At 35.4% G+C, this 27,357-nt stretch overlaps 1 protein-coding gene across 6 annotated transcripts; it reads right to left on the bottom strand.

Moving 5' to 3' along the window:
- Positions 1-657: 657 nt before the first annotated feature.
- Casp8ap2 (caspase 8 associated protein 2) lies at positions 658-27,357 on the bottom strand. 6 transcript variants are annotated; one of them, XR_007109565.1, is made up of 11 exons: positions 27,155-27,350; positions 20,127-20,209; positions 16,433-16,501; positions 15,736-15,836; positions 14,855-14,929; positions 13,337-13,452; positions 8,665-10,874; positions 4,497-7,623; positions 3,461-3,560; positions 2,506-2,822; positions 658-1,269 (listed from the first exon to the last, which is right to left on the bottom strand). XR_007109565.1 is itself a non-coding variant. In XM_047559112.1 (11 exons), exons 2-11 carry the CDS (start codon positions 20,179-20,181, stop codon positions 1,266-1,268), a joined length of 5,910 nt encoding a protein of 1,969 aa, XP_047415068.1. In that variant the 5' UTR covers positions 20,182-20,209; positions 27,155-27,350; the 3' UTR covers positions 658-1,265. The 6 variants fall into 6 exon arrangements, 5 of the variants coding, with proteins under 5 accessions (XP_047415068.1, XP_047415067.1, XP_047415066.1 ...); XM_047559112.1 differs by having other exon boundaries at positions 2,770-2,822; XM_047559111.1 differs by having other exon boundaries at positions 658-2,822; positions 27,329-27,357.

Here is a 27,357-nt window from a genome sequence, read left to right as displayed (position 1 = left end):
AATTTTATATTATATTGGTAAATCTTTTTAATCTTTATTACCTTCAATTTGGATTCTGCAGGTCTTATAAAATCCAATTTGTTTTCTTTTGAACTAGTAGGCATCTCTTAGTTATCTGCTTATAACTCTTTTACCTGGTGATAAGGGATGATAAGTATGCACTGGAAAAGGAGTGGTGACTAGGACTCGAATTTATGATGGATTTTCAAAGACAAGCTTGGTTGTCCAATTAATTATTCCACTTTATTTTTACTGAGCAATGATTTAGGATGGGGCTTCCCCTTAGGACATTCTTGGGGAAATGACAAGGGGAAAATACACAGTATTGTAATCCACCAGTCCTGAGACTGGAGGGGGAGGGAGAAGAAGTAAGGCTCAAGCTAATCAATCCTTATACCAGTTTTCTCCAAATTTTCACCCTTTTGGCTCTTAATTTTATCTGTGAGGATACCTGCAGTGAGGTATGGTTCACTATACCATTATGTGCAGTGAGAAAGCAAACCAAAGCACATGTTGCCCTTAATGAACCTACTCATACCCATTTAGATAGCTACACTTCCACCAGAGAGTACTTCAAAATAGCTCCCCATGTCCCCTGGGAGTTTTATCTCTTTTTAAGTATTATCTAACAATTTAAAAAACATTCTAATCAAAATGTAACAGAACTTTACATGGTTTTTATTATACATTACTGTTATCGAAAGCAAACTTTATACAAAAAGTTTTATACACATAAAAAAATCCCTGGCTAGGCAAAGCCATTTGTGTGTGTGCATACACACACACATACACATATAGTATTTTACATCATTATAAGTATACATATTTACAAATACACTATTTAAATTTTTACAATTTACCAAAATGAAGAAAGGCAATTATAAAAACAAATAAAAAAGAATGAAAACATAAACTAAATAGTTAAGTTTAAAATGCTACAAAACTTTAAAAATCGAGAAGGAAGTCATTTCTTTGAAATATCAAAACTAAGGTTTCAATACTACATCATTGTGGCTTTCATTTTGATAACAAGTTCTCATGTTTAAAAATAAATATTCTGACCAATCACAGGTAAGCAAATCAGACTCAATAAGCTGAACATGTTGATTTGAGATTAGAGAGTCAATAAGCAATAACATGTAGACAATCATCTAGTAATCAAAACTGTGATAAAACTTCCTTCTAGTTCCCCATTTAAAACATGAGGAATTCAAAGCTTCTGTGTAGTATGAAATATCAATTAAAACTCCAAGGAATTCAGCAACTTATCTGTAATGCAAGAAGATGCTAAAGTTATGATTCTGTTTTTCTGGAATAACCATTTTCATGTTTTAAATGAGCTCTACTTGGAATATATTAAAGTTAAAGAGCTAGCTTTTATAGAATCAGTTTGGTAACTATCCTGATTTTGTCAAGAATTTAATGAAATTGTAATACTTGATGGATAAAACCAATTAAGTCAGCTAGGAATGAAATATCTCAATACACTATTATTGTGCAAGCAAAAAAATCTCAGATATATTAAAAGATTTTAGATATATAAAATTTAAAAAGATTTTAGATTAATAATGGAACTTGGAAATTTCAGACTAAGTATCAATTCCAGATTCAAGTTAATTAATAAATTTACATTCTCTTCTAAAGAGAATGGAAATTATATTTCGATAACATTAAAGTAAAACAAAAAATCAGTTTCTGTTCTACTAAAATCCTAAAGCACAGTGAATATGAACAATAACCAAGCCATTAATGCCTTACAGTATTTTTTTGAAGTTCTTTAAATAAACTTCTCCGAATTCTCCATTATTCAATCTTACATTCTGAATGATACAAATAGAAATTTAACTTCGCAGTAAACTACTACAAAACTGAAAATCTCACTAGCAAAACCAGTTGCTTTGAGAAGATATGGAAATTAACAAGTAATCTGAAGACAATAATTCACAAATGGACTGGAAAAGGATTAATAACTCAAAAATATTTAAACCCCTCAAACTAAGATCCAGGTCCAAAAATGGTTTCTATTTAGATTTAACTCAAATTTAAACATTTGTAACTGGTATTCAAATAATTCTGACTACAACAACTGAAAAATACAGTGATATATTTAATGTTGTGACAATTTTTCTACCTTAAGATCCAAATTTTTAAGTAACTTGCTGAGGTCTTAGAAAAACAAAAAATACCCCTGATATTTCAAGTTTATTGCCTTAACAAAACTATACAAGAATGACTTAAAGAAATTAAGGACGCATAGGTTTGTGAGCAGTATTAGTATCTTAATGTAGTAAATTCTATCATCCATTTAGATGACAATGAACTTTATGTTCATGAATCTGTGTTTTGTATTTTAAGGTATCACATTCTTGATAAAAAGTTGCGAGAAATATTAAATGACTACACAAACTTCACTAGTTATGAAACATACTACTACTCACACATATTCTTTTACTTTTTTCATCTATAAAAACTTTATTAGTAACCATCGAATGGATTTTCCCCCACCTTAGACTCATCAGCAATCAGAAAGTTGAGGAGAGATGCCATGCTGATCTGAACCGCAGCAGGCGTCACTCAGAGTAGGCCCCTGCACATGGGGTGACCTTAGGTGCCTGCAATCATCCTTCAATCTGAGACTGAAGCAGGAACTCAAATGGATTTGTCTCTCACCCACTATTCACATCTTCAATGACTAACAAGCCATTAACTGCAAAATGACAATGTCAAACATTTACTATACTAGTCTCTTGTAGTGTAAACATTAACTACCTGCATTTTGACTTTTCAAAGAGCTTCATTAGCTGCTGGAATCTTTCTGAAACCTGAAAAATTAAGAGTGATCATAAATCTCAACATTTTATCATCTTTGATGAATATTTTTGCAAACTATCTGAAGACAGAAAAAAATTATCCTCAATAAAGATATGAAATAATTTTTAGAAAAATGAAATATCTTTATAATATAAGTGAATGTTTAATTAACTTTTCAATATTAAATTTTATTAAACAAGCAAACTACCAAATTGCCTGATCAAACAAGTAAATGGTAACACACAGGGAAAAAAATGAGGATCTTTTCAGTCATAATTCTTCTACAATAAAAATTTTTGTTTTGTTTTTGGTACCAGGGATTGAACCCAGGGGTACTTAACCACTGAGCCACATCCCCAGACCTTTTGATATTTTGAGACATGGTCTTACTAAGTTGCTTAGAGCCTCACTAAGTTGCTGAGGCTGGCTTTGAATATGCCATCCTCCTGCCTCAGCCTCCCAAACTGCTGGGATTACAGGGGTACACCACAGCATCTGGTACAACCACCAAGTTTAATAGTCCTACACAGAGCCATATTTTTAAGGAGGTCAGTTACTAAAAATTACATATTTTGTTAAAAATTATATCTACATATGTAAAGTAGTTAACACTAGTGAATCAATAGAGATATAAAAATCGGGCTGTTACCTGATTTGGATTTTTATTCAACTTGACAGCTAAATATGTAAACGTTTTCAGTGATGGCCCTCTTTTCTGACACTCCAATAAAATTTCCCGGTCATCATTTCTGAGGAGGAAAATTGTATTTAGCTTTTATACAATCGGGACAGAAAGGTAATATATTCCACTGCCTTACTGTTAATGAATAGAAGTGACATTTTAATTGAAACCCATAAGAAAAAGATCAGAATATTCACAATGGCTATCTCTGAGAAACACAATTATAAATTATTTTACTTTTTTCTTTTTTGTGGTACTGGGTGGGGATTGAAACTGGTGGTGCTCTACCACTGAGCTACATGCTTAGTTCTTTTTATTTTTTATCTTTAGATAGGGTCTCACCAAGTTGCCCAGGCAGATCTCAAACTTGAGATCTTGCCTTAAGCCTTCTGAGTAGCTGAGATTAGACTATAGACATGTGCCCCCCAAACCCAACTTAAGTAGGATCTTAAAATTTGCATTTCTCAAAAAGTTCACATAAAACTCAAAAGTACACCCTATGAAACTATTTGTAAAGTTTTAATTAAGGGAAAAATAAATTACCAAAGCTCCTTCGTTTTGTTTACTCTATTTTACCATGTCATTCCTTCTTTTTAAAATGTGCTTATATTATTTCCTTCCAAATGAAAAAAATTTTTCTTTGTAACTGAAAAAACAGTGAAAATCTCTACCTAGATGGTTAATTCATAACCCTAGTTAAAAGTTATTACTACAAATTGTTGTTCAGTATAGCCAGAATGTACCCTGGTATGCATCTTCAACTCTGGTCACTTTTTTGAAATAGCTCATTTTTTTTTGTAACTAATTTACTATTGTTATTATTTATTTATTGCAGTGCTAGGGGTTGAACCCAGAGCCTTGCACATGCTAGGCAGGCACTCTACCACTCAGCTACACTCCCCAACCCACTTTTCCTTATTTTAGGATGATAAAAATCTGATGATAGACTAGATTGCTAATTTCTTAAAATTTCCTGGTGATTAATGTCTCACAAGATCCTTACCTTGTCCACAAAACTATAATTTCTCCCTTCTTTTTAATAATATTCTTTGCAGAAAGGCTTGTAGAACTGTTGAGTGCTACTGATGAATCCTTAATCCTTGGACTTGCCTTTAATGATGAGGGATCTTTATTCACTGTAGGGAGCTTTTTCTTATTGGTTTTCTTTTGATGACCTTCACCATTTTCACCAGAATCTTGGCCAAGTTTGGTCTTTTCCCTACTGGTTAAGTCTGTTTCCTTTCTTTGTTTTTTCTGAGAAGAATGATTTAGATCAGAAAAATTTTTTCTCTTCTTTTGAGCATTATCCAAAGTCCCAGGAAATTCTAAACCATCAGAAATTGATGTGGGCTCTGATTTTAAATCATCCTTTTTTACTTCATATATACCAGGAGATTCTGTGGTCAAATCTATATAGTTTTCTTCAACAATGCATTCCAAAGGCCTGTGTGCTGTTTGCACCTTTTCTTCCTTACTGTTATCTTCATCTACACATATCACCTGACAATCCAAACTTTCAATAGCTAACACAGGATGGTTACCTTCATTTTTACTCTCACTTGAAGCATCTTGAGTCAAATCAATAAATGCACCTATAGTATCAGGGTGTAAAGAATTATCCAATATTTGAGCATTTTGATCTAAGTTGCCTCCAGAACATTCCAACTGATTAATATTTAAAACTGTTACTTCTATGAATTCCCCCAAGTTTTTGGTCTCAGTGACCGGATCTTTTGTTAGGTCTATGTACGTGTTTGGAAGATGATCCACTACAGAATGTGGGATTTCATCCACTGAAGGCAATTCTTCAATGCTTTCAGGCACTTTTGGTTCCCAAACTGGATGCAATTTAAAACAATCACCAGTCACTTCATCATTATGACCCATTTTACCTGAAGCATCTTTAAGAAATTCATATATATCAGGAACCTGTGTTTGTATCACAGAGTCCTGTTCTTCATGAATTGATTTACTGCTATCAACAATTTTGTTGGAATTTTCTAATTCCAACTCTGGAGACTTAAAAACTGTGTTCTGACCCAAAATACATTCTTTTTCTGCTGCTTCATCAGCTTTCTTTCCAATTCCTGGCAAAGACACCAATGGCTCATCAGCCACATTCTGTTTAAGACCAGGGGAGGTGGATGGTGCTGCACGTCTTATTTTTACAATGAAATGATCGTTGGATTTTTCCATTATGACAGCATGCATGGGTAGATTAGGATGGTACTGAAAACCTGGAGCAACAGACCGGCTTGTCCATGATGAAGAACAACTTGATTTACTACTTGAGTTATCAGACTCCAGAGCTAAGTGAATGTCTTGCTCAGATGCATCCTCTTCCTCAAGTAAGGCATCTTCACTAAAATGTGCACTAATAACTTCCTCTGGAGTTGAACTAGACAAAACTTCAGGTTTTAAGAAACTGAGGTGACCATCTGACTTCAGAGGTGATGGTACTGTTAAAGAGACCGCAAGATCTTCAAGGAGTATGGAAGAAATGCAGGACTTACTCTTTTCTGAACTACATACATTATCTTTACTTAAAGCTGTGTTAGTAGACACTTCGAACATACAACTTTCATCCAACACATCAGGATGAACTGGCAATGAAAGCCCTGAGGACAGAGATGGACCTTTTTCAGATGATAATAATGACCAATTATCATCACTAATCATTTTAGGACATGGAGAAGCTACTCCTGAAACTAGCTCTTCTGTTGTACAAGTTGGAATAGATTCACACTTAAGACTTTCTAGAAGCTGTTTCTCTGGAGTCTTTAACTCCCACTCAGTTTTTTCAGTACAGTTAACACTGTTGTCCAAAAGATCAGAACCTTGCAACAAACTTTTAAATATTTCGCCCATCTGTGCATCACTCACTAAATTAAAAGTTAGGCTAGATGCTTGCTGTTCAGTAAGAATCTCAAAACTGCGTTCTGGCTTTAAAGTTGCATGCTGGGATGTCTGTGTATCCTCTATGGTGTTGCCTTCATTTTTCCCTGGCTTTGAGATGCTTGGACAGTTTAGTTGCAAAGCGTGCTCAGCAGACTGAGAGTTTTTTATACTATCAAAGCAAGTGTTGAAATTTCTTTTAATGTCATGCTTCACTGTGTTAAGACTGGAGTTATTTTGGACTTGATGTTTTTCCTCAGATTTTTTACTTCCCAGCAAAGACTTACAATTCACAGAGTCTTCTGGTTTAGGCAATTTTTCTCTCAGCATTTTTTTGTTGGAGTTATCCACATTCCTCTTCTGTGAATTTGAATAATGTTTTTTGTCTTTACATGTTTTTTCAGGTTTTCCTTCATCACTGTCACTTCCAAAGTTTATGTAATCACAAAACTTTACCAATATTTTCTTAAGCTTTGCAAACAAATAATCGAGTTGTTCATCTACAAACTTCCACAATTTTTTTTTCATATCTGGTAGCTGCTGTTCAAATAAGCGATCAACTATTCCATTCTTCTTAACTTGTTTCAGTTTAGATTCTATAACATCACAGAGATTCTTCTGTAAAGTAGTCACTGACTTAGAGATCTTGGATAAGTCAAGATGTTTAATTAGTGATGTAAAACTCAAAATTGCTGACTCAACGATTCTATGAAATTGTATCAATGAAAATTTTACCTTGAACTTCATATAATTTTTTCTCACATGTTTTCTTATCATTCGCAACATATGCATAATCTCTCGGACAGAAGAGGGTACAACAATAATTGAAACTATCTTTTCCAAGCTAGAAGGACTCATTGTTTTATCTTTCCTGTCTGTTTTTGAAGATCTATTAGATTCACTTGGCCTTTTATTCCATTTGCTACTGGTTTGGTGGGTTTTTACAGATGTTTTCCTATGCTCTATATCCAAATACATGGTATTTTTCCTCCTTCCTGGGCTAGTTTTCTGTACTTCAGCAGCAGCTTTAGATTTGGCAGTTCTGTCCATATTTTTTTGTGGCTTAGGGTTTTCATTGTCACTTATAATTTCTCCTTCTTCTAATTCATCTAAAGATGAATTCTTACAGGAGGCTTCTTCTGTACATATATCAAATTTGAGAACTGGTTTTTGATTTTCTTTATTGAGATCAGACTGACTCTTAGAGGTACAATGAGAATTTGGTGGAATCACATCTGGGGAAGAGAAAAGTATATTAAAGTCACATGATCATTGAGTCTTAGTCATTTTACAGTTCCATCTTAAATACAACAAAAAAATCAAATACTGAGGCGATTCATTATTTTAAGTCTTCTTTTAAACAGCAGAATATTAATACCTAATACTCCTTTTCATGCTTTCTTTAGGTACTGGTGATCAAAACCAGTGGTATTTTACCACTGAGCTACATCCCCAGGCCTTTCTCATTTTTTATTTTAAGATAGGGCCTCACTCAGTTGCTGAGGCTGGCCTTGAACTGGTGATCCTCCTGTCTCTGCTTCCCAAGTTGCTGGGATTGCAGGCACAAGCCACTGCACCCAGCTTTGTTTACTTATTTCATTTGGTTTTTACTGTTTGACAAAGAGCTTAGAAGAGGCTGGGATAGTAGCTTAGTAGTTAGAATATATGCTTACTATGTGGTAAAGCTTAAAAGTTTAATCACCAGCAATACAAAAATCAAAAAATAAAACAAAAAATTTCAGGTGTCTGACAACTGCAGAGTTTGGTCAGCTGGATAATCTTTCCTTCATTTTAGCAGTATCACCTACTATATGCATCTGATGATGACTTCTGAACTGCAAAATTATATCTGATGGTTGGGCTGGGGATGTAGCTTCAGTAGTAGAATATGTAACTAGCACACTCAAACCCCAGCATCAATAAATACATACACACATGAAAATGATTAAAGAATATTTGAAACAATCTATTTAATTGCTCAGTTTTTGTATAAAGAATGAAGAATTAAAAGAGCTGAAGACATAGCTCAGTGAAGAGTGTATGCTTATTAGCACATGCAAGGTCCTGGGTTTAATCCCCAGTACAAGGAAAAATAAAAATTAAGAATTATCTTCATTTAGACTAAAGGCTAATGTACACTACTAGTTATCAAAGAGGTCTGAATAATGCTACTCTCCTGTTATCAGAAAAGAAAAAACATCAACTTTATCTTGCTTATGTAATTTACATTCATCAAAAAAGATGAGTTGTGGAAGATAACACAAGTAAGCTATTACCTTTATGAATGTTGTTATACAATGGAACATGAGATGGACTTTCCATTCTAAGAACTTTTGCTACAGGTCTCACTGGACTATTCAGAGGACTGATGGCTTCTGGAATAGGTCTCAGGTGATTAAGGTCAATGCTCAAAACTGAATTCTCATCATCATGACATATTGAGTTCGTTTCCCCAATTTCCATTCTGTGGTCCATTAATTCAATCTGCTGAAGAGACGATGCTAAAGTCTCTTTAGGTAAGCAAGGCTCCAAATGACAAGATTTACTCTCAACCAGAGGTATATCTACAAGAGAAGGCTCAAATTTGGGATTTTCATGTTCTGAATGGACTACAGGTGAAATACCAGTTCCTTCAATTGAAGATGGCAGCTGTGTTTCACTGTTTTCAGTCACTTTAGTTGAAGTAGCCTCTTTCATCTCCATACCCTCAGAAATACAAGAATTCAAACCCTCTTGTCTTTTGGTATCCAATTCCAGAACAAAGTTTTGAGAAACATCTATTTGTAATACATCCATTATCACAGAGGCTTCTGCCCTTGCACTGTCAACAGTCTCTCCCATTTCTGTTGATGGAAACAAGGATTCTGTTTGTTCCATTTGCACAGGTGTTGAGAAGGAAGTCTCTGTACAACAAATGGTCATTTCACAAGGCATAGTATTCTCAACAGATTTAACCAGCAAACTATTTTCTTCTTCCAGTTTGCTTTCTGGAATAACAACCCTGAATTCAGATACTGCTGGAAGAGCATCCTTTGGTTCCAGTAACTTTGATTTGTTTTCCTCTGTGATATGTTCACTGACAAAAGGCACACATGTCACTGTTTCAGACTGTACCGAAGACTCTAAATCACAACCACCACTGGGCTTGGGAGCATCTATTATTTTAAGCTGATTATCCTGAGAAACGGATTGTTTTTTTGCAGGAGAAAGAGTTAAGTTCAATTTTTCCATAAAACTTAACTTTAAGTCTTTGTTTTTGGTTTCATTTGGACCATTCTCACCTTTCACAGCAAACTCTTTATTATCTGTTCCTTCAGAAACTTTGCTAATAGAGACTTCACCTTGATCACACTTTGGCTCATTCTGTCTCTTTAAATCAGTAGTGGTTTTCTTAGTTTCTTTATTAGTTTGCAGATGTTCTGAAGGTGATTTTTTGTCACTTCTCATATGTCTATTCTCCTCTTTGTTCTCTCGTTCTCTTTTCCTCTTATCTTCAGTTCTGTGCCTTTCAGGTTTTAAAGGTGTATTTTCCCTGTGGTGCATAGCATCAGCTTCCTTGGAGTCCATGTGTTTGTGGGTTCTACTGCTTGAAAGAGAAGATGAACATCTCCCATCTTGAAAACCATAACTGTTTACCCACCTGTCTCTTTTACAGTCCTCCCATCCTCTTCTCTCTTCCAGATGGTATTTACTGGAATTATGAGAGGATTTGATTTCATTCTTAGAATGGAGAGGTGGTGCTCGTTCAGATCTTCTCCAGTGATCCTGTTCCTTTCCTCCTGATTTAAGTTTGGAATCAACTTTTCTTTCTTCTTTGTCCTGTGATTTAAGTTCTTTTCTATTTGTATTTTGTGACCTTTCACTTTGTTTTTCTAGTTTTTTATCATTTTGAGATTCAACTCGAGCATGTGACCTTTCTCTGGAGGTCTCCTTCTCCCAAGAAGAGCTGCTGCGTTCACTCCTATAATCCGAATCTGTGTTACTTTTGAAATTTGAATTTTTGTTCTCCGCCTTTTGTTCACCTTTACCATGTCTCTCGGGACGTCCTTGTAGTCTTGGACTAGTTTCTGTATTCCTTGGTTCACTATCACCACAGCTATTACTTAAATCTTTTCGCGTTCTATCAGTTCCTCTACTATACTGGCTGTGTCTAGTATCTTTTCTCCCTCTTCTGTTATCCTCATTTGCACTACCTTCACCAACCTGATAATGGGAACGTGACCAGACACCATTAGTACAGTGCTTCTCAATGGATGTAGACAAATGTGAAGTGTTCTTTTTCTCAGAATGTGAATTTCCTTCCTTTTCCAGGTTTGGCAGTGAAGTATTATGATGTACCTCTTTAGACACATCATTTTTAACTCTATGATCAGTCTTTGAACAATAATCCAAATGAGGAGATCGGGATCTAAGATCTTTTGTTTTAACTGTATCTGATGTCCTTGGAGTTTTATGATTATTCCGAAAGTGTGGAAACTCAGACAATCTATTGAGAAAAAAGAAATTAACAACAAAAAAGCAAAGTTAGTTGCGATTTAATAATCTTCCAAATGTTATTCACATGTACTCTAGCCTGACCGAAACAGAAGGAAAACTAGAAGAGGAAAATAGAAGGAAAGTTAGAAAACAGACATGATCAAACAAACCTTATAGAATGCTCTAACCTAATTTGTGTATTTTGAACACAATTCCATAGTAATGCACAGCAACAACAGCCATCTTAAAGTGGATCACACTATGAAAAACTAAAAAATAAAGCACTGTAATTCTTTTCTTAGGAGAATGACATGTATTGACTATTAAAAATAAGTTTAAGCATTAAGGTTTATATTAGTGTTTCAGAACACTGATAGTTTTTCTAGCAATAAAATAGCTCAATGCAGTTTTTGTAATAAGTTTATCCTCTTGAACTCCCATAACAGTGATTTTTCAAAACTCACATTTAGGCTAGGTGTGGTGCTGCATACCTGTCATCCCAATCACTAGGGAAGCTAAGGTAAGCGGATGATAAGTTCAGGTCAGACTTGGCAACTTAGCAAGACCCTGTCTCAAAAAAATGAAGACTAGTGATAAGGCTCGGTGGTAGAATGCCACTGGATTTAAAGTCCAGTAATGCAAAACAAAAAAAGGTGGAATGGATGTGGTAATTTTTGTTGGCAGTATGATGCCCAGATTTATGCTTCAGAAGGTATTCTATGGCTGTAATACCAAGAAGAGACAACCAGAGGTTAGAGAGAATAAAAATGGATGCACAGATACCAGCAGAAAGATTACTATCAGTTCAAATGGGAACAGAATGGAGAAACAACTATAGAAACTAGAGAAAAGAGAACTGCAAGATCAAAAAGTCATAAACATCAACAGAATGTGGTATCAATCTGGATTGGGGGAATGATGGACAATTAAGTATCAATGATTACTTTTATGCAGATGACTATGTGTCCCAACTTGCCAAACAATCTTGGTATATAATTACTGACAATATTCCTTCTACTCTCACGAGTACTCTACTATAGACAATAAATTAAACAGTGAGGGCCGGGGTTGTGGCTCAGTGGTAGATTGCTTGCCTAGCTTGTGGAGGCACTGGGTTCGATTCTCAGCACTGCATATAAATAAATGAATAAAATAAAGGCCCTTCAACATCTAAAAAAATTTTTAATTAAAAAAAAAATTGAACAGTGACCAAACTCTAGTCTCTAGTTTACACTAATCAAATAAATGACAGGACAATTCACTAAGCTAGGGAACAATGAAAATGTTTTAATTATAAATCATTTTTGGTTGAGGTCATTTAAAAAATCTTTAAAGACATTTATGTGCAGATATAAAGTAGGTATATACATATAAATGAAACTGATCTAGCATGGGTAAGACTATCTTATTAAGAAAATACCAACAGAGTTGGGAACAGGGGTGAACTCCTATAATCCCAGCAACTTGGGAGGCTGAGGCAGGAGGCCAGCCTCAGCAAACCAGCAAGGCCCTAAGCAACCCATCTCAAAATAAAAAAAAGTAGCTTAGTGGTAAAGCACTCCTGTACCAAAAAAATAAAATAAAATAAAATACTGACAGAGAAAGAAAAGGACATAGGCTTGAGCTTTGAGGAACTCAAACTACAACCAATTATAGGAGGAAAACTCACTAAAACCAAAATGAGAGACTATTTCAAGAAGGAAGGTGGGTCACCTGTGTCAAACAATGTACAAAGGGGCAAGTTAAATGGAAGTCAAAACTATTTGATGGATTTAGTGGCAGTCACTACTGACCAAAACGAAAGCTACTTTTGGTAGATCAATGGAGGCAGAAGTCAGAGTGGATTGGGTTCAAGAGTGAGCAGAAAGAGAGGAAATGGAAAGAGCCAGTTCAGACAACTTTTTCAGATGTCTGGCTATGAAAGGGAGGAAAGGTACAAATTTTTCTGCAGCAGAGAGTCTCCCCAATTAAATAAAAGAGAGAAAAATAGAGAAAAGCCACTTGAGAGAGAAAAGAATACATAATTGAGACTCAGTTTAAGGGCTGTTCATTAACAAGGGCTATAAGCATACATCCTTTTCTTGTGTATGTGCTAGGGGATTGAACTCACGACCTCATGCATGTGGACTACCCCCACCCCAAATCCCTACTCTCTTAATAGTTTAATAATTTGATATGGGACCTAGAAGCACTCATAAACATAAACATAATCTTCTCAGAGACAAAGAGTATTAGAATTAAGATACCAGGTGTTTTAGAAAATGGAATATACTCAGGAAGTTTTGTGGCAATGTTCTATAAATAATATGACACCTGTATATCATTATGACAATAAACCATTGACACATTAGTTACTACTCTCACTAAATACAATACAATAAAACAAGTATTTTCATTTTTCTACTGAAAGTCAAAACTATTCTGCATATCAATACCCACATAATTTAAAACGTACACATTCATTAGTTATACCTTTGGTGAAGATTATTTATTTCTTCATCTTTGCGGTTTATTTCCACTCTGGCAGTTTTGATAAGTGCTGAAATATTCTTCTTAAGAGACTGGTTTTCATTTTTTAAGCTGAAGTTCTGAAATATATTTTAATAAAATGCATTAATAAAGTACATATCTACAGGATTATTAATATACACTTATATTAGTTAGCAATTATTGAATGCTAACCATGCCAGGCATGAGACATCATTTTATCTTATGTAATTCTCAAAAAAAAAAAAAAAAAAAAAAAAAAGTCCATGAGAAATTACTATACTCCCCATTATATAGTCAGGGAACTAAGAGTCAGAGAAGATACCTAGGCCCAGGAAAGGCCCACTCACAAAAGGGTTCAAAATATAAAAACAATAAACATCAGGAAGAAACTTTTCTGCATGGGTCACTCTCTTAAAAGTTGCTAAGAATTTTATTATATTTAACAACTGAAGTTAAACCTGAAACTACCAAGTAGTTTTTAGATGAACAAAGAACAAAATCTAGAGCTGATTGGTTCTTTCAGGGAAAAATAAACAGAAAAGAACTAATTTTACCAAAAAGTAAAATCAGAATAGGACATCAAATTCTTAATTTTTTGCAGTGCAACCACAAAATGGGTCATTTTGGCAAAAACTATGAAGGCATAATCACCATTTTCCCACAAAAACCATTCTAAATCTTTGATCTTCAAAACCACATTGTTTTAAGGACTGGGGTTGTGGATCAGTGGTAGAGTGCTCAACCAGCACATGTGAGACACTGGGTTCAATCCTCAGCACCACATATAAATAAATTATTGTGTTCACCTACAAAAAAATATATATATATATTGTTTTAAACCACCTACCATTTCCATAAATGTTATAATTTATTAATTGGTCTAATAGATTTTTTTATATTGATGTCATTTTATAATTAAAGCAGCTTTCCTTTGTTAATTTCATCAAATCAAGAAACAATGTCAAGGGCAGGATGTGTAGCTCAGTAATAGAGCACGTGCTTAGCAAGTGCCAGGCCCTGGGTTCAATCTCTAGCAGAAAGAGAAAACAAACCTTTATAAACTGCCATCACTTCAATTTCTATTTATAATAACAACAATAACAAAAAGTAGAGTTGGGGTATATCTCACTGGTAGAATGCTTGCCCAGCATGATGAGATCCTGGGTTTGAGCTCCAGTAACACCAAAAACAAAAATGAAAACAAAATCCCAGCTTCTTTATATAAAGTAACAACATTTGAACATAATTTCTATTTGTAACAACAACAAAAAGTATACTTTTTCAGAAGAAACTGGGTCTTAACTATGTTTCCCATGCTAACCCTGAAGTGGGTTTGAATGAACCTCCTGCCTCAGTCTCCTTAGTAGCTGCAATACTAGCCAAGCTGGAAATATTAAGTTCTTTTTTAAATTTCTCAATCCTGGGGATTGAACCAGGGTATTTTAAAGTTTGATTTAAAAAGTTAACAAGGCAAAAATAAAATATTCATTTTAATCCTACCTGTGTTTGTATTTCCTTAAACTTTTTCATCAGTTCTTTCATCTGCAGCTGACATTTTCCATATTCTACCTGCAACTGTATAATATAAAAGATTAATTTAAGCATCATACTAAAGTATTTTCTTAGCTTAATGACATTTCAAAATATTTAAAATTTTGCAAACCAATCCACAAAGAGGACTATGTCTACTAAAAAGTATTTAATAAGGGCTGGGGTTGTAGCTCAGTGGTAGAGTGCTTGCTGAGCATGTGTGAGGCACTGGATTTGATTCTCAGCACTGTGTATAAATGAATAAAATGAAGGTCCAACAACAACTAAAAAAAAAAAGTATTAATAAGAGATTAGTTTGCAAAGTTTGGTCTACCAATAATTAATTTTTTTAAAATTTCACATTCAACCTTAAAATCTTAAAACTTCAAATATGGTAGAAATTTGTCTCATTTAAGTCTCAGGACAAGTTATGCAATATACAATGTAACAGTACAAATTATGAAAAACTAAAAATGTTATATTACACTGATAGCCTGCTGAGTAAGATTTTATATATTGAGACACTCAATTTAGTCAAGCAAAATTATAACTAAATTTAGACAAATATTCAGAAAGCATTCCTTTAAAAAGCAGGTCTGAAGGCAGAAACTGACTTAAATATTCTTTTAATTTAAGAATTAATTCCTGGGGCTGGGGAGATAGCTCAGTCGGTAGAGTGCTTGCCTTGTAAGCACAAGGTCCTGGGTTCGATCCCCAGCATCCAAAAAAAAAAGAAAAAAAAAAAGAATTAATTCCTAAACACAAAATATTTGATCAATAGTAAGTTGCTGCCTGCTCTTTGAGAGTTACAAGAGTAAATAACTGTCTTTAATAATTGTGGTAACTCATACATCATTGTATGTTGCCTCTTTTGCAGTTCCTTCTTCAGTCAGGATCTCTTCATATAAATCCAAACAATTTCTGGATGGCACGCAGGATTTTGAAGTGCTGTCTAAAACAAATAAAAACTCTTTACATTAAAATATTTATTGAGCTTTTTGATATCGTGTCTTCCTCTATATTTCTCCCTCTCCTATATTTCATCCAAATCTATACTGATTTCACGGATGACAGTTGGAATACTGATTTATCTAAAATCAAGGGTGATAATCATATTTGTTCAAAACACTGAGAGATCTAATATGGAAAAGTTTTCTAATTTAGATAGGTTCCAGACTATCTGCATATTATTCTTATTGATACATTTGAAAATATTTATTAACAAGACTTTCCAAACGTTCTAACATCTTGCAACCAGTGATAGGAATGAGCAATAACATGTACAGACAACAGTACCAGTGGCATTTCAATGGTACAAAATACAAGGTTCGTATAAATCTGAGACCTGACTAATTGACAAAATTGTATGCTAATTTGCTTTACTGATCAAGCTTTTGGCAATAAGAAAATTAACCCGAGTGTAATCATTTCAAAGAATGGGCAAATTTAGGAACTATTAGGTTACTAGGAATTGCTAATAAAAAAAAACAAAAACAAAAAAAACAAACATAACAAACAAAATGAGACTATTTCATGGAATTTACATACCAGAAACAGCACTGTCCAACCCAGCATATATGTCCAATGAGCCTTCATCATTATTTTTAAGAGGAGAAGCTGCAAGAACAGCAAAGACTAGTTAAAACTGACTTTATAGACTAAGTTTTTTTTTTTTTCCTTCTGTGTAAGACCAGGAAAAGTTTTTTTATTCTGCTCCCCAAAAGACAAGCTTTTTCCTATATACTTATAAACAGGAAGATTTTGGCATGGCAATTTGTAACTTAACTACTTTCAATTTTAAAAATTGACTTTCAAATACATACTGAGAAGGTTTTAATTTCAGTAATAATAGACTGGTTTCTATCAGACCAATCCTCCTGCAGATAACAACTATAAATGCTAAACCAAATATTAAAAGCTCTCTGAAGAGTCAGAGAACAGTTCAAAGCAGGCAAAAACTGGGAATGTGCAAGACCCTAAATTTCTAGCACTACAGGGGTTGGAGGGACGGGAAGACATATCTGAAAGAAGATTGCATGAGTTTCCCATCTCTCTCTTATTACTGCTTTTTATAGGACAGGTTCATGTTGCTCTAGTTAGAGCTACACTAAGCACAGAAAATATAAATGGAAACCTCTAGTCTTTCTTTTTTTTGTTACCAGGGATTGAACCCAGGGATACTTAATCACTAACCCACATCACCAGCCCATTTTGTTTTTTATTTTGAGACAGGGTCTTACTAAGTTGCTTAGGGCCTTGCTAAGTTGCTGAGGCTGCCTTTGAAACTTGTGATCCCTTGCCTCAGCCTCTAGAACAGCCAGGATTACAGGTAAGTGCAACCACACCCAGTTGAAACTTCTAGTCTTAATGGCTTGAGGAATTGATGAAAAACTTTTGAGTAGACAACACCAATTAGAAGGTAAGAGAAGTCCAGAAAGCCAAGGAGGGGTTTCTCCAAATTCTACCCCAAATATCTGTGCAACCTCCACAAAGGGTAGAACTCCAAAAAGATAGCTAAAGCTAAACTATCTGAACAGAGATTTCAGTTGATATCCATCACAAGGGAGACAAAAGTTTTAAGTTCAGCTAAGTTAAATATGCTAAAATTAAGAATAGCAGCAATACTTTAGAGGAACATAACAGAAACCAGTGCCTATATCATATCATACGTAATGTCACAAATACAATCCAAAATTACTACACAGAAAAATCTCAGCAGAGAAATAGAAATAAAAAGAACCAAATCTAAAGCTGGTAACAGCATATTAAAAAAAAAAATTACTGAATGTTCTTGACAAAAGAGTCAGTGAACTAAGTAAATCATTAGAAACTACCCAAACTGTAGAAAGCAAAAGAGAGAGGGGGAAGGAGCAAATCTTAATGATCTATAGGATAATATCGAAAGTTCTCATATAATGTTTATCTGGAGTCAAGAAGGAAATGGAGAATGAGATGCTTACTGGGATGCTAAAGTACGCTAGACAAACCAGCAAGGTAAATGATTGAACAATTGAGTAAATATGTAAGTATAATTTTTCCTCTTAATTTCTCTTAGTTCTAATTCATTAAGATGCATAGGACTGTTTAAAGTAAAAATTATACCAAAGATTATTTAAAGTAAATATAGCACTGCATTGCGGGGCTTACAACTAATATAAAATAAAGAGCAAGATAGAGGATAGCCAGGTGCGGTGGCGCATGCCTGTATTCCCAGTGGCTCAGGAGACTGATGCAAGAGGATCAAGAGTTCCAAGCCAGCATCAGCAATGGTGAGGCACTAGGCAACTCAATAAGACCCCATCTCTAAATAAAATACAAAATAGGGCTGGGGATGTGGCTCAGTGGTTGAGTGCCTCTGGGTTCAATCCACAGAACCCCCCCTTCCCAAAAAAAAGAGGATAAATCCAACTCTAAATATAAGATTCTACATTTTATGTGAAAGGTACAATTCTAATAAAAAAAATAGAAACTGTTAAAGCGGTGTCATACAATCCCTTGAATAACCACTGAAAATAACACAAAAAAGTATAACCAAAAAGATCATATATAAATTAAAATGGAATTTAAAAATACACTCAGCATACTGGAGTTGTCACTATTTTTTAAATGTATGGATTAGGAAAGGAACTCAGTAGCAGAGTGCTTGCCAGCATGCATAAGACCTTGGGTTCAATCACTAGCACTGCAAAAAGAAGGAAAAAAAAAAGTAAGGACAGTGACTTGAGAGTAATAAACAGAAATGAAAAGAGCTGTATCAAGCAAATGAGATTAACCACATAGGTCTGTCCTTCAAAATTTCAATAAGGTTGTAGACGTGATAAAACTTATTTTGTGGCACAGGGGATTGAACACAAGCATTCCACCACTGAGCTGTATCCCCAGCCCAGATGTGATAAAATTTAACCATTTGTGCACCTAGATGAAAGATAAAGGTGTTCGTTATATTATAATTTCAATTTTTCTGTTGGTTTAAAATTTTTTAAAAAATTATACGAGAACTGCAACTTGAAACTACATCAGCAAAAATAATCACATTACACTGAACAATATTACCCAGACTGGTTATAATGGCCATATTTGATGTGAGCCCTTCCATATCTACAAATAATTTTTTATGGGGTTAGGGACTAAACCTATCATTAGCATGAATGCAAGTGTTCTATCATGAGCTACAACCCCAGCCCTATAAAATTTTAAAAGCATTCTAAGAAGAATTCTACCAAACATATAACTGTCTTTTCATTATAGCAATTATAATTCTCATCAGTAATATGTATCTATGTTCTAAAAAAAAACAATGTAATGTGGCCACAGCATAACTACTATAAGTAAATAAAATTAAATAATAATGTTATATCAGGATTTGTAGTTTATCTTCTACATATTATCTAAAATATTTTTATTTAGTGCTGGAGATACACCTCAGTGACAGAGCATTCATTCAGCACATATGTGAGGCCTTGGGTTTTATTCCTAGCTTATTTTACTACAAGGTCTTGGTTTTCTCTTGTTCAAACTAACCATTCATTATGATCGTTTTTTTTTTTTTCCCTGAAAAACATTAAACAAGGATGAATACACTTACTGAAAATATTAACTCCAAGAGTAGTGAATACTTAGAATACTGATTTTAGGTGTCAATAGCAGTTATTACCATTTGAACTAGGAAAACTGTAAACCTGATTACATTTTGAACATAGAAAGGATATAATAAAAAGATCAGTTGGATATTGTGGTGTACACCTATAGTCCCAGCTATTCAAGGGCTGAGGCAGGAAGATAACTCAGGCCTTAAACTCAAGGAATTTAAGGCTAGCCTGGAGAACACAAGACCCCATTTCAGGGAAAAAAGGAAAAAAAAAAAAAGAAAGAAAGAAAAAGAGTTGGGGATATAGGATACAGCTCAGCACTACAGTGCTTAGTACTGAAGCCCTGGGTCTGATCCTCAGCACCATAAAAATGAAACAAAAAAAGGTTCACATTTACTAAGCACTCCTTATGATTGAGGCACTTTATTGTATTAATTTACTTATGTGCAGGAAAAAGAGGATGATAATGGCAGTTTCCCATGAGAGTAAGTAAATGGTTTTGTGATTTAAAAATTAAGTGAGGCTGAGTTGTTGATCAGTGATAGTGCGTGTGCTTAGCATGCACAAGACCCTGATTTAATAGCCAGCACCAAAAATTTTAAAAATAAGTAAATGAAAAGTCAATTTAGAAAGACAAGGAAAAGTAACCTTACCAGAAAAGACATCAAATAAACTTGTTCCATCACCATTGTCATCATCTGCTGCCATGATCCTATTTCCTTTTGAGAGTTGCCATCTAAGGTATTAAATATAAAAATTTTCCACTGTTAAAATCAACCTCACAACTCAGAAAATAAACCTAGCTTCAAATGAAAAAGTAGCCTTTAAATTTGGAAATACTAGTAAGTTTAATTAAATTTGGAAATACTAATAAGTTTACTCTCTAACATACTAAAAAAACAGACTCATGATAATCAAAAATATGCCTAGTCAGGAGTAGTGGCACACACCTGTGGATCCTACCTATATGGGAGGCTGTGGTAGGAGGATTGCCAGTTTGAGGCCAGCCTTCTAAGTAAAACCCTGTCTCAAAATAAAAAAATAAAAAGGGCTGAGGATGTAGCTCAGTGGTAAAGCACCCCTGAGTTCAAAAAGACACTGTCTGGGCAAAAGTCAAAACTATAAAAAGAAAGTTTGAAAAGTGTTATAAGGTTAAATCATGCACAAAGTAAATGATACTAAATTATAAAACAGTTTATAAATACATCCAAGGCCTTGGGTTTAGTCTTCAACAATGCAGGAAAAAGAACGTACAAAACATAAATTTAATTTTGGCACTAAAATAAGGACCATTGCCATTATCACCAAACACACGCACACATTAACATTAACACGAAGGGTTGGAGGTGTAGCTTAGTGGTAAAGTACTTGCCTAGCATAAGTGAAGCCCTGGGTTCAATCCATAGTATCACAAAAACAACACACATGTACATACTTGCACACAATTCCTAGATTTGCTCCTAAAGAATGGGCAAAAAACATTAAAAAGGAAAAAAAAATTTAGAACTAAAAGATATTTAACTTGAATAATAATGGAGGGAATGCAAATTAAGACAAGAGATATCATGTACAGAAAAGCAGTGGTGTAGTCAGCCCAACTACTTGGCTTACAAAGGCCTTAGGCTGCAGTCCAGAAATTTGGATTTCATGAGGGTTCCCACTATTCCCCGAACAGATAAAAAGTGGCTTACTGTGGCTGAACTGTCCACACAAACAATATGGTTTATGCTCAATACTTGCTTTCTTTCTACAAGTCTAAAACTTTGGTAAGTGCCAGGCAGAGTCATTTCCTATGTCCAGACCCCAATAAAAATCCTTCATAAAGGAGGTCAGGGTTTTAACCAGTTAACCATATAAGGAGATGGTAAAAAGACATCTTTCAACAATCAGGCCATCACCAGAGACCAAGTCTGATCTTGAGCTTCTCAGTCTCCACACCTATGATTAGTAAATGTTTGTCGTTTATAAGACAATCAGTGTATGGAATTTTGTTATATCCACCTGATCAAACTAAGACAAAGAGCTCAAATCATAAGTATATAGCAATATGATTTTTAACAAACTGAGTGCAGCCACATAACTACCACTCAGATCAAGAAACAGATAATTTTCAGCACCCTAGAAACCCTCTTCATGTCCCGTTAGCCACTATTCATTCCCAAATGTTGAAAGAAGTACAAAGAACACAACATACACATTGCTGGTAACTTGCTTTGTAGAGGTGGTACCTGCCTGTCTATGGAGGGAATACCTGCGAGGATGTGTACAAATTTTAAATGAGAACACCATTAGCAAAACTTTGAAAGAAAGTTTGATTAGGATATACATGTAGAATTGTAAATAAAATAGCTTGGTTGGAATGGACCTCAGGTAGAACAAACAGGATTGGGAAACAGACTGTCAAATTCATTAATGTTAAACAGAAGATACTAAGCATCAGAACAAGAAATCTGGGGAATCCTCCTACCACAGCCTCCCATATAGGTAGGATCCACAGGTGTGTGCCACTGCTCCTGACTGGGCATATTTTTGATTATCATGAGTCTGTTTTTTTTTAGTAAGATAGAGAGTAAACTTATTAGTTTATTAGTTAGAGGACAGGAGCACTAAAGGGAGAATCTGTTCTTTACATTTTCCACCTTCTAGAAGCTGCCTGCATTTCTTTGCTGGTGGTCTTTTCCTCCACTTTCAAAATCAACAGTGTCCCATCCTCTTTTCTTTTCAATCTCAGCTTCTCACGGTCACATTTTCTTTCTCTCTTTGCTTCTATCATTCCATTGACTTTCCTAGCTCCTGCCCTTCTGAGTCCTTCTTATAAGGATTTGTGTGAGTACACTGGGACTACCAGGATTCTCTAGAATATGCTCCCCACTTCAAAATTCTTAGTTACATCTGCAAAGTCTCTTGCCATTTAAGATAATATATTCACAGATATCCAGGATTAGGAAATGGGCATCTCTTAGGGCCATTATTTGGTCAACCACACTAAAGAACTGATTTTTAAAATTTAGTTTAATAGACACTTGTGAGTTGAAGATCCTACATAGGATAATAGACCATGAACTACCTGAAGGCAGTGATCAAGTTTTATAAATCTCTGTATTCCTAATACTAATATACATACATGAACATGTTTACTAAACAAGGAAATGGGCCAAAAAGAATAACCCAGCCAAAATATATGTCTAAGTCCATTAACTGAAGTTCATAGTTTATTCTTAAGAAAATCTCACTGGTGAGGAAAAAGGTACACTCATACACTGATGGTGAGTGGCAGGTTGGTACAACCGCTATGGAAAGCAGTAGGGGGATTCCTCAGAAAACTTGGAATGGAACCACCATTTGACCCAGCTATCCCACTCTCGGTTTATACCCAAAGGACTTAAAATCAGCATACTACAGTGACACAGTCACATCAATGTTTACAGTAGATCAATTTACAATATCTAAACTATGGAACCAACCTAGATGCCCTTCAACAGATGAATGGATAAAGAAAATGTGGTACATATACCAATGGAATATTACTCAGCCTTAAAGAATAAAATTATGGCATTTGCAGGTAAATGGATGGAACTAGAGAATATCATGCTAAATGAAATAAGTCAATACCAAAAAACCAAAGGCCAAATGTTTTTTCTGATAAGCAGATGCTGATCCAAAGTGGGGAGGAGGGGGTAGGGAAGAATGAAGGAACTTTGGATTGTGCAGAGGGGAGTAGAGGGGTGGGGCAGGGGGGATAGGAAGGAGGGTAGAATGAGACAGACATTATTACTCTAGATATGTGTGTGATTACACTATGGGTGCGAGACTCAGCACTATGTATAGCCAGAAGAATGAGAAGTTATGCTCCATTTGTGTAGTGTCAACATGCATTCTATTGTCGTATAACCAATTAGAACAAATAAAAAAGTGTATATGCAAAAAAGAAAAAGAAAAGAAAAGGAAAAAAGAAAATCCCACTGGCTTCTCACAAAGTCTACTTAATCTCATTTACCATGGAAAACTCACATCTAAAGGATTTCATAGAATTGTGGTTATTTCAATTTCAATAACTATAAATGCCTTTTGAGCACTTATAAAAATGTTTAGTTTCTTAATATAAACTATAACTGCACAAACATAAGTTATCTCTTTAGGTTAAACTATTGGGGGAAAAAAAAAAGAAAGGTAAAAAGAGCAAGTATCACCACAAAAAGTAGGGGTATTAGAACAGATTTATAGTCAGTCCTGTTGCCTACTCCAGGGGCCTCAAAACTAAAATACAAACCAACAGTCAGCAATAAGATGGTAAGTAACATTCCTGTAAGTTAAAACTTACTAAGTCGAAAACAAAGAGATCAACATTTACTCACATCTCCACATCTATTTCTTGAAGTAACACTAACATTTCCAAATAGCCTACTTACACTACCTTTGCAATAGTTCTCCCATTTGTCCCCATTCTTGCCATTTCAATGTGTTTCAGGGCCTCACTATAGCTATCTAATTATCTCCCTACCCCCAAATACATGTTACAAACAACTATTATTAATTCTCCTAAAGCAATACTGCCCACATCACCTCCTGCTCAAAAATTCTCCATTACTTCCCATTATCTAGAGAATAAAGTCCATAATCTGACTTTGATATACACTGATACCTACCTTTCTAGTCCTAACGTTCACTATCTCAAAGTTTTAAAATATCCATTTTATGTCCAATTAAATTTTGCTCCAGTTTACAAACCACTTACTTGCATTATCTCCCCATATCTCTTCCCCATAACTACCTGAGTTTATAAGCAAGTATAAGATGTGAATACCCAGATTAGAATATGTGAAGGCAAAATTAAAATGTGAGTTTTTTAAAAAGTCAGGAGACAGGAGGAGAGGTTTATCTGAGTGGTAGAGAAGTTTGCCTAGCATGCCTAGCTTGAGCCCCAGGACTAGGGGAACAAAAAAAAAAGTTCGGGGTATACCAATGATTAAGATATTTAAGACGTCATCCAGTAGGGACTTGGGGAAACACTGAAGATTTCAAAGCAGGAGAACATCATGATCAAATCAATCAAATCTGCATTTCAGAAACTTAACTCTACCAAGAACATGGAAAATATTAGTGGCAAGATAGGAAAGGCTTATTGAAACAGCGCAAGAGACAGTAGGGGGTCATTCTAAATTATATATAGTGGAAATATAAGATAAGGAACAGATCTGAGAGATTTCTGTGGCATAATAAACAAGATTTAATGGAAAGTATTTGAAAATGTCCACTGTTCCCTATTTCAAATTGCTCTTCAAGCCACAATCTGAGCTATCCTTTCAAAATGCCAATCTGATTATGTTCCCTCCTCTGCTTAAAACCTTTCAGTACTTCCTGCTGATCTTAGGATAAAATTTTATCACAATTCTGTTTTTAAGACCTTGCAGAACCTGGCCTCTAACCACCCTACTGATGTTACTTATGATTCCTCCCTATTCCCCAGCAATCTATGCTCTGCCCATATTGGCTTTTAGTTCCTTGAACATGTTTGTTCCCTCCCATTATGGGGATTCTACAGGGAGTACTCTTTGCTCAACACCCTACTTTTATTTAATGCTTTGATATTTTGGCCCTACTAAGGTTAGGTCCTTAGTAGTATTTGCTTACATCATTGTGTCCTTTCTCTACCTGACTTCTTACAGTTCACATTTATATTTTTGTGAGATTCCTGAAGAAATGCCCACCTCATCTACTAGACTGTAAGCACTATGAAGACAAAGACCATTTCCATTTTGTTCACTACTGTATCCCCAGCTCTCAGCACAGGATATGGTAGGTTGGTAAACAATAAAAGAATATTTGTTGAATTAATTAAATTTCCAATTTCTTCAACTTTCTGAAGTTTCTAGCTTTGATAACAAGGTAGAAGTCATGCTTTAAATGGCAATGAAGACGCAAAGAAGATATGATGAATTATCTGTACAACATCTAAATGAAGATGTCTAACAAAGGGCTGGAAATAATATATGGCACAAAAGAGACAGCATGATAGGTACTACAATTTAGAACTCATCAGCATCTTGGTAATAGCTAAGATTACACTCTTGAAATCACAAAGGCAAGGGATTCTCCTAGAAAGAAAGGAAAGAGGGAGAAGAGAAGGAAGTATGTACAGTATTAGATTAATTGGGGGAAAAGAAGCTTTTTTACACTTGCTCACCTTCTCCCATTTGAGGAACTCAATTTACAATGAGACTTACTACTAATAGGAGTGGTGCACCTGTGAAAAGCACAGAGACAAAATTTTAAAAGCTGAGAACCATAATAATTTTCGAGTTACTGGTCGGGGTGTAGCTCACTGGTAAAGCACATATTTAGCATGTTCAAGATCTTGAACCCAATGCTGGGTTCAACCCCCAGTATTGCAAGCTCAATTACTCAAACACAATTGTTGGATTCAGATGAGAAAACAAAGTAGATGAGAGAGGATCAACTAGTCTTTTGTAATAGGACAATGTCTTAAAAAAGGTGGTCTGAAGGAAGTTTTATTTTTTAAAAAACTGCAACAAAGCAAGCATTTGTGGAGGAAAACAGAAAAGGCCAGGTAATGGGAACTGTGTAGTTTTAGGCTCCAAGCATGTGTGAGGGGCAAATACCAACAAAGGTTATTATATACTGCACATTTTTTATACTGAATACAGATTTACTTTGGTCATTATTCCCTAAGCAAATAATGACTACTTACAAAGCATTTACAGTCTATTAGATATTTATGCAATCAAGAGATGATTTAAAAGTATACAGAAGAGTGTCATATACTGCACATTTATTAGGAGCCAGGAACTGACCTAAATGCTCTAAATACATTACTGACTTGCCTTGAATTCTCCTTAATGTTATATGAGGCCCATATTATTCTTTTTTCTCATTTTACTGAGGAAACAGACACAGATTATTAAGAAATTTTCCCAAGGCAAACAGCTGTAAGTGTTTGGAATTAGACCCCAGGCCTGTCTCTAAAGCCAGATGACCAAAATCAAGATATTCTTTATATATATATATATATGTGTGTGTGTGTGTGTGTGTGTGTGTGTATACACACATAAAAGGAGCTCATCTCTTGTTGTAAAATGTCAAGGAAATGCAAGGAAAAAAATAATTTGGGGAAGGGAAGTGGATAAGAGAATTCTTGTCTTAGTAGCCTCTGTCCCTCTTCTAAGATGCGTTGTGGCAGACGGGGGATGGGCCTAGAGAACAGGCGAAAGTTTTGGTGCTGGTGCTGCGAGTAAGATAGATCAGGGGCAAGTCGAAAAGTCAAGAGAGTCAAATTCAAATTGATCCTGAAACACAAATACTGAGATTCCGCGAATTCTACATTCACATCTTAGTTACTGTATGTCAGGAGTGGTTCTAGGTGCTGTACAGACCAAGATAACTTCTCTCGGTATAACAATTTCGAGAACAACCAACGTAAGAGATCAGCTGACACTGAAAAAGCCATTTTTCCCGGAGAATCCCACTCGAAAGCTTTTAAGAGTGTGTACCGTGGCCAGATTGGATGGGGGGAGGGGCGCTTAGAGTGGTCGAAAGAGCAATTCCTCCCTGCGTTCGCTCCCAACCCCCTCCCGGATCCTCTCCTGCGACAGTCCAGGGGCAGCAGAGCGACGCGGAGTGGGAGCCCAGAAGCTGCGCCCAGGGGCTGGGGGAACGTGGCTACCTGCGGTCCCCAGACGTAAGGCGCGGCCCTTACTCCAACCACTCCGTCGTTCTAAATGAGCTTCCTCCGACTCTCGATCTTCCCGAGCTTAGCCAGTCTCGGTTTTGGAGACTACCGCACCATAGAGCCTCTTCCCTGCAGCCCGGCTCAAAGCGGGTCCCCACGGCAACTTACCCGCCCTGCCCGGCCCCAGACAGCCCGGG

This window comes from Sciurus carolinensis, chromosome 7, assembly GCF_902686445.1.
Source record: "Sciurus carolinensis chromosome 7, mSciCar1.2, whole genome shotgun sequence".
Taxonomy (NCBI): Eukaryota; Metazoa; Chordata; class Mammalia; order Rodentia; family Sciuridae; genus Sciurus; species Sciurus carolinensis.
This window is presented reverse-complemented; position numbering and strand designations above follow the sequence as displayed.